Source organism: Primulina huaijiensis, chromosome 6 (genome assembly GCF_012295235.1).
Source record: "Primulina huaijiensis isolate GDHJ02 chromosome 6, ASM1229523v2, whole genome shotgun sequence".
Lineage (NCBI taxonomy): Eukaryota > Viridiplantae > Streptophyta > Magnoliopsida > Lamiales > Gesneriaceae > Primulina > Primulina huaijiensis.
The window spans coordinates 19,401,081-19,408,570 of NC_133311.1; the positions used below are offsets into that span (position 1 = coordinate 19,401,081).

Below are 7,490 nucleotides of genomic sequence, written 5' to 3' on the forward strand. Positions count from 1 at the left end.
TATATATATTTGGTGCCTAGTTCTCACAAGGCCAAAGCATCTATATCTCACTCTTGAACTAATACACCCAAATAAATAATATAAATAATTCCCATAGAGTTTTCCACTTGATCTTTGTGACACTCATATTCTTTTTCATTTCCTATCTCTATATCTTGTCTATATTTAGTGCTTCTGCGCTGTGTTTACCAAAAGAAGAAAGGGATGAGGTTATAAGTCTTTCCTAAACCATCTGTTCCCACTGTTCCCGTGGTTGAATCTTTGAAATCACTTCAAATCCATATGGAAAAGATCAGCAACCGACACTTCCCATCATCATTTCTTGGAGGATTTGTAATCTAGGGTTTCTAGATTCACCTCACTTGACACATCTAGTGTATCCCTTTTCCTTTTCCAGCTTATAAATCTCGCAGATCTGAGAAACCCATGTAAACTTTTGTCTGTTCTTTGCTATTTTTGGAGCCAATCGACACGATACCCTTTCTATATTTAATATTTGGTATCCCACCTAGGTTTATGAATTTTTGCGGGAATTGATCTTTCGTTGTTTTCTTGGTGATTATTACCTCTATGCTCTAACACTTTACGGGTATCGGTTAATATTTAGAAACCCATGAAAAATTTGTGAATCAACAACCCAAAATTACTTCCTATTTTTATCTTCAAGTAATCGGTGTTCGTAACCATATATATACATATATACACGGAAAATGGTGAGGGGAAAGACTCAAATGAAAAGGATCGAGAATGCGAGTAGCAGGCAAGTCACCTTCTCCAAGCGCAGGAGTGGGCTTTTGAAGAAGGCTTTCGAGCTCTCAGTTCTCTGTGATGCAGAAGTCGCACTTATAATTTTTTCACCTTCTGGTAGACTCTATGAATTTTCAAGTTCCAGGTATTATTGAAATTAAATCTCCCTTAATTTTTTTGTTGATATTGATTAATTATCGAGCTGCCTTTTTGCATAAGTTTCTGTAGAATCTTAATGGACTTCATCACTCGGTACCTGCTTGGATGGAGTGGTACTAAAATCGTTGACCTTTTTTTCTTTCTTGAAAAAATAAGAAAGATTTTTCTGAAATGATTAAATTGATAATTTACATTCATCTCTGTGTGTTTTCTGTGGAGGGTTTGTTTATTTTTGTGAAATTAAAATAAATTTCCACTCTTTTCCAAATTTATATATGATATCAGTCTCCAACGTTTTTTTCCCACCTCCATAGATGTTTTCTACACATACAGTCTACTGGAGTACTGCTGTCGCAAAATCCATGAAATGATTAATAATATTTTAGTCGTTTTCATGATTTCATGTTACTTAAATTTTGCCATGATTAAAAGGCCAAATGTGCTGGGGAAACTTTATTTTTTTTGCTGGCTAACTAATTTTGACACAGAAAAAAATAACATTTCTCATTAAAGTTTTTACGGCCAGGGTGAAAATATGGGGACAGATATAAAATTTAACTAAATTAGTAATTCTTTTTAGAATACTAAATTAGATATTTTAAGAATAGTGAGTGTGTGTGTGTGAGTGTGTCTGCAGCATATATATATACACGATTTATTAGTTTACATACGTACTTGTTCTGTAGTGTCATGTCATAGAACGGGCTTAACTATGTGGATTTTAGATGTATTGAAATCCCATATTGTAAGTGAATATTGTCACGAAATCCCTTATCCTACACTAAAAGCAAACATTTCTGGGTAGATTTTAAAGTTAATATACAGGTACGATTAACTATATAAACTTTTGATATTTTCGTTCATATTAAGTTTCTTGAAAATATATATCTCAAAAGCTAGTTTTTTTTAACATAAATACTATTTGGTTCGAATGATGAGATGATACGATGATTTATAATTTAATAATTTCGACAACTTCAGTCAAACATTGAATTAAATAATGATGTATGATCAATTAATGTCTTATTTTCTGCGCCTAATAATATATATGTATAAGCTGGAAAACTTAGAATATATCTCTGGATTGATATATATACATGCAAGTTAATCGGACTTTAAACCAAAAAGACCACCTAATTCAGACTAACTTCATCAAATATGTCGCCGAGATTTTCCCTCATAAGGAATCAAACCTTTGAACTTCTTGATCCGACACCATGTTGAAACAGCATATAATAAAGCTCGAGTTTGTTAGAAACAATTCAATCAAGTGTTCAAAATTTTAACAAATCTGGGCTAAGTTTGAGATTAAATCAAGCACTTCCACAAATTTGAATACAATATACTTACTGTAATCAGTACTATATAAAATGTTGAAGAACTCTTATTACAAAGTTATTCTTCATAAATTATTCATCTTCGTGTTTTTCTTTTGCTTAATAGATATCGAACTCTCTTTTTATGTCCAATATGTACTATCAATCCGCACAGAGGTATATCCATGTGTGATCAATCATGTCTATTTGATATCAAGCATGTGTATTCGAATCTTGTTTAATCGTTTTTTAACGAGGACATTCACTTCATTAATTTCCTCCAAGTATGAATAAGTTTAATACAATTGCTTGTATTCTAAATTCAAGAGAAGTTATATATTGTAGAACGCTATTCCAAAAGACTATCGACATTCGACGGTTAAAAATCGAAGGAAAATTAAGCAGCCTTTCCTATGTTTTTTTTTAACTACTTAGTAACATGAATTTTGTCTTCGGATTTTTTCTAAATATAATAAATCACAGAGAATCATGAAAAGGGGAAAAATATGCTATTATTATGATCCTCACAACAATTCGAAGAAGAAAAAGACCATAGCTTACAAGCCCTTGAGTAAAATCTAAGTGTGCATTACACCTGGACTTTCATTTATTAATTCCGAGTGATTTCTCTTGGTATTCAATTTATTTTGCAACTGTTGGCAGTCAGATGAGCCACACAATTGAACGATATCAAAAGAATGCCAGGACCCTAGCCAACCTGAGAATAACTGAAGAAGTATATACGCAGGTAAGGATTCTTATTCATTTTTAGCTCTATCATATATGTTTAACCTTGTTCTTGCGGGGACATCCGATGTATGTTTAAATCTTTGGTTGTATTTAGATTGAGGAGGTATATTTGAAGGAAATATTTGAAATGTCTATTCAATGATTTCAAAAAATAACTAGTTGAGGTTTGAAATCCAATATTATCAAATGAATTTATCCAAACAAACCAATAGATTTGAAATCATTAGTTTCAATTCTATCCTTCCAAATACAACTATAAAGAAAGGCAATAAAATGAAACCATTCTCCTTTCTTATACTTTTGGAAAGTATGTTGAATCTTTCCCTTTATATGGTCTAAATATATATATTTTGGTCTAGTCACTTGCATGTTTTCACTTTAATTTTTGTTATGGTCTAAATATATATATTTTGGTCTAGTCACTTGCATGTTTTCACTTTAATATTTGTCCTGTTGTCGGTCAATTCACCATCTTAGTCTATTATCTTGTTTTTTTTTTCAATTTTGATCATTTTTCATCGGAGTGCTAAAGTGGTATCAGACACGTCATCAATTTTCGATGGTATGTCATCATTTTTAGGTGACACGTCGTCATTTTCCAGTGTCACTTTAGCACTCCGATGAAAAATGATCAAAATCGGAAAAAATGCAAATTCGTTGACTGAGACCGTAAATTGACTGGCAACGGAATAAAAAAATGAAAAAAATATGAAAGTTACATGAATTTAGTTTTTCCTCGAAATATGTTTTGGCTGTCATTAGCCTAAAATACTGATAGATAGTGCAATCATGTCTTGGAGGAAAAAAAAAATTCTTAGCAAACTATACATGCATTATAACTACCGAAGACATAATAAACACGAATTATAAATATCGCCCATGCATATATAATAAGAGGTGATTTGGACAATATATTACCTTCTGCCATTATCGAATCCTAAGCAGAAACTGAAAGATGAGGCGGCTGATTCGTATAAGAAACTTGAGCTCCTTGAAGATGCTAAAAGGTATTCATGAGCCACTCAGCGGTTATATAATTAAGTTCAACAAGTTGATGTTACCTCAGAATATTGCATAAATATTTACAGAACGCTCTTGGGAGAAAATATAGATTCTTGTTCTATTGCTGAGTTAGTACAGGTGGAAGAACAGTTGGAAAAAAGTTTATGCAAAATCAGAGCTAGAAAGGTAACCTCGTTGATGTTTTTTTGTATACAATTCTTCATCCGAAGTCATCTGTCTCCGTTGCACGTTTTTTTACCCTTTTTTAAGCATTCTGTACATATTTCTCTAATATGTCCGTAAGTGTCCTTGTTTAATGTATAATCTGAGCAAGTTAACGTACTCTACGATCCTTTTATGTTATATGTGAGTCAATTTGTTTTTTCGTTTCATCGATTATGTATTCGGCTGTGGTAATCATCTACTACATATATTATGTTATATACAACATTTAATTGTATAATGTGACATGCACAGATGATTCAACTTCCTCTGCATTTATATATCATCGTTTATTATATGTATGTAATCTCGAATTCTAATGATCTGAATGAATTTTTTTTTTTCCCAAATTTTTTTGGCCAGCATACTTTATTTCAAGAACAGATCCATCACCTAAAAGAGCAGGTATATATAAACTGAGTTCAAGGATAAGGAACAATTGATTTCTTGGTACTGTTTTAGTGCTAATACCTAGTACCTTAATTGTTTGATGTCGCAGGAGGCGAAGCTAATGAAAGTAAACACCGATTTAAAGGAAAAGGTTGGTACTTAATTAATCAATTATTCTCTGACTCCTTGTGTTATATCAAAGGGATCGATAAACAAAATTATTTTGAAATACCAATGTCAAATTGAAAATATTATTTGAAGAACGTAACAAAAATAAAAAAATATTTATCGTAGCACTCCAAAAATGTCGAATATTTTTACGGAGTTTTTGATTTTTGAAAGGAGGAGGAAATATATTAATGCTTTTATTATGTTTTAAATGATATTTTTTTTTTGTTTATTTTGAGTATTCTAATTTAAGCCTTATTTTATAAGCATATAAATGACACTGCCTGTTTAGAAAATTATAGTCGTGAGGGTTTTAGTTGTCGATGTAAAATTATTATGAAGGGGATTTTGGCTTATTTCACGAGGAGGGTTTTAGCTTATTCAGGTAACATAGTATCTATATGCAATTTTATCTATTATTTTTTAACTACTTATAAATTATTTGAACGTCCTAAATTTAGAAACAGTGGATCATCAGTATTTAACCAAATGTATTGAGAAAATTCAAAAATTTCATCACGTGACTTGAGGACATATGTTTTTGGTTATCTGATTAGCCAAAAATGTTGTTTTCAACGAGATTTTTTTTTGTACATTCAGTCTGATTTTTGCCAAAGTGCACTTTGTGAGATGAAATGATCAAATTTACATAAATATGTATCAAGCTGTTAAATTCAGGCTAGAGGAATGTAGTGTCAGGCGATCGAGCTTGAGTACACGACTTCACGATTGTCAAGTCTTCGAACTCAAATCGATTGAGTGGTGTTTTTCGCGGTTGAGTTTGAATCTATTGATTATTGAGCTATTCAAATCGAACTCAGTATATACTAGATATATACGATTTGTATATATTTTTGTGTAGGATTAACGAGTGATTGAGGTTGACATCGACATGGTGTTTTCGTGCATGTACAATTGATTATGATGTACTATGTTCTCTAATTTCTTGTTATTTGTACGTGTGATAGTGTGAGATGGTGGCGATGTCAAGCATCCCCCTAAGCCAACCATTATCGCCAGATATGGAGGTGGAGACGGGGTTGTTCATCGGACCTCCGAAAACGAAGGCGAATCATGTTTAGATTTAAAGACTGTTAATTACATAAGGTTGTATATCTAACTTCTTCAACATGTTATATCACACGTTTATTTTTCTCTTTTACATGTCAAGTATAGAGTTTAAGGTTTGTTTTAATGGGTTTTAATGATTTTTCATTTAAAAAAAAAACTATTATTGATTGATGGCGGGCGGCGCAAAGGGGATGAGTACATTGTCTCAAAATTTACAATATCCGACACAATTACAATTGAAAATTAATAAAATTGTTTGGGCTAAATTGGGCAATTTTGCAAGTCCAATTAAATTATACTAAGTCCAATTAAATGATGCAAGTCCATTAAATGTAGTAGACAAATTTTCATCTATTCAAATTAATTCAGATAAATCAGAAAGCGCTAAAAGATGAGAAGATCGTGAGAAGAAAAAGAAAAGGATCGTGGGAAAATAAGAGGAGAAGATCATGGGTCATAGAAAAGTGGAGAGAATCGCCAATCATTCAGAAGAAAAGAGTTCAGCTAGAGAAGAAATACACAGACAATCTCTCACACAAATTTTAGCAAACTCTCTGCAGAATTCTCATAGTTTTAGTCAATCTTTTTCATAGTTTTCATTTCAGATTCCAGTAGTTCGAGTAATCTTCTTTCATATTTCAGCAATCTTATTTGGTATATGTCAATATTTTGTGAATTCATACATTTTATTGAAAATATAGATCATGTTAGAAGTTTATCTCTCAATTTCTAGTAGTGTTTTTCTAGTTTTCTTTGTTAATGACGTCATATTTGTTTAGGACATCATAACAGACGGTCAAATTTGGTATCTAAAATCGTTGTGTTTTTAGAAATTAGATTTTTATCATCTATCTTTACACAAATTGGTACATTTTTACACCTGACACACCCGCAAATCGAAATATTGTACAAACAAAAATATATAATATAAATAATAAAAAGACACTTAAACAGACCACGCACGAGGCTACACGAGAAATATGTTTTCGTGCTAATAATTCAATTAATGTCCGCCTTCACACAAACTCAACATAACAAAAATATTTTAAAAAAACTAGCAAAACAGTCGCGTTTTAAGTTTTTTTGGTCAATTTTTGTAACTAATATAAGTGGTTTTATAATTTATTACGGAAATGATAGTGTCGACATTTATATTATTACATAATGTGGACAAATATTGAGTCATATATAATTTAACAATTAGCCAGACATACAATGTGCTAATTAACGTAGGGACTAAATGAAAAATTAACAATCGACCAACTTTTTGTCTTTAGCTTAATTTCACTATCAGCATTCTCCATAAATATGTTAAAGTAACCCTAATGTTTCATCCAATTAATTAAAATGATTTAATAATAATAAGGTTGGGTTCAAAAAATAATAATAATAGAAAAAGCGAAAGTTAATATTATTCCCAAGATATACACGTCTCTTTGAAAGATATATCAATCTGGTCGGTGGTCATATTTCACACAGTTTGGCGAAAGTTAATCACATGCATTTTTTAAGGGAACGTTTCAGGCTTCCAAGCAAAGCGATCGAGGAAAAAGAAGAAACCAAAGAAAAGTTATTCAACCAATATATATATCTAATCTAACATTCTAACATATATATATATATATATATATATACACCACACTTCAATTGTGAATTTTCTTAAAT

At 31.2% G+C, this 7,490-nt stretch overlaps 1 protein-coding gene across 2 annotated transcripts; it reads left to right on the plus strand.

Moving 5' to 3' along the window:
• The first annotated feature begins 49 nt into the window (after nt 1-49).
• Nucleotides 50-5,949, plus strand: LOC140977998 (agamous-like MADS-box protein AGL19). Of its 2 annotated transcripts, none has more exons than XM_073442706.1 (7): nt 50-892; nt 2,886-2,970; nt 3,915-3,979; nt 4,061-4,160; nt 4,560-4,601; nt 4,696-4,737; nt 5,723-5,949. In XM_073442706.1, the coding sequence occupies exons 1-7, from the start codon at nt 711-713 to the stop codon at nt 5,834-5,836; spliced, it is 630 nt and encodes a 209-aa protein (XP_073298807.1). In that variant the 5' UTR covers nt 50-710; the 3' UTR covers nt 5,837-5,949. The 2 variants fall into 2 exon arrangements, with proteins under 2 accessions (XP_073298807.1, XP_073298808.1); XM_073442707.1 differs by having other exon boundaries at nt 55-892; nt 3,918-3,979.
• The last annotated feature ends 1,541 nt before the right edge of the window (nt 5,950-7,490 follow it).

Excerpts from the sequence above, each read along its gene's own strand:
- LOC140977998 (XM_073442706.1), top strand. The coding sequence starts at position 711 with ATGGTGAGGGGAAAGACTCAAATGAAAAGGATCGAGAATGCGAGTAGC. Across the intron at positions 3,980-4,060 it reads CTCCTTGAAGATGCTAAAAG|AACGCTCTTGGGAGAAAATA; the intron begins GTATTCATGAGC and ends AAATATTTACAG. Across the intron at positions 4,738-5,722 it reads ACACCGATTTAAAGGAAAAG|TGTGAGATGGTGGCGATGTC; the intron begins GTTGGTACTTAA and ends TACGTGTGATAG.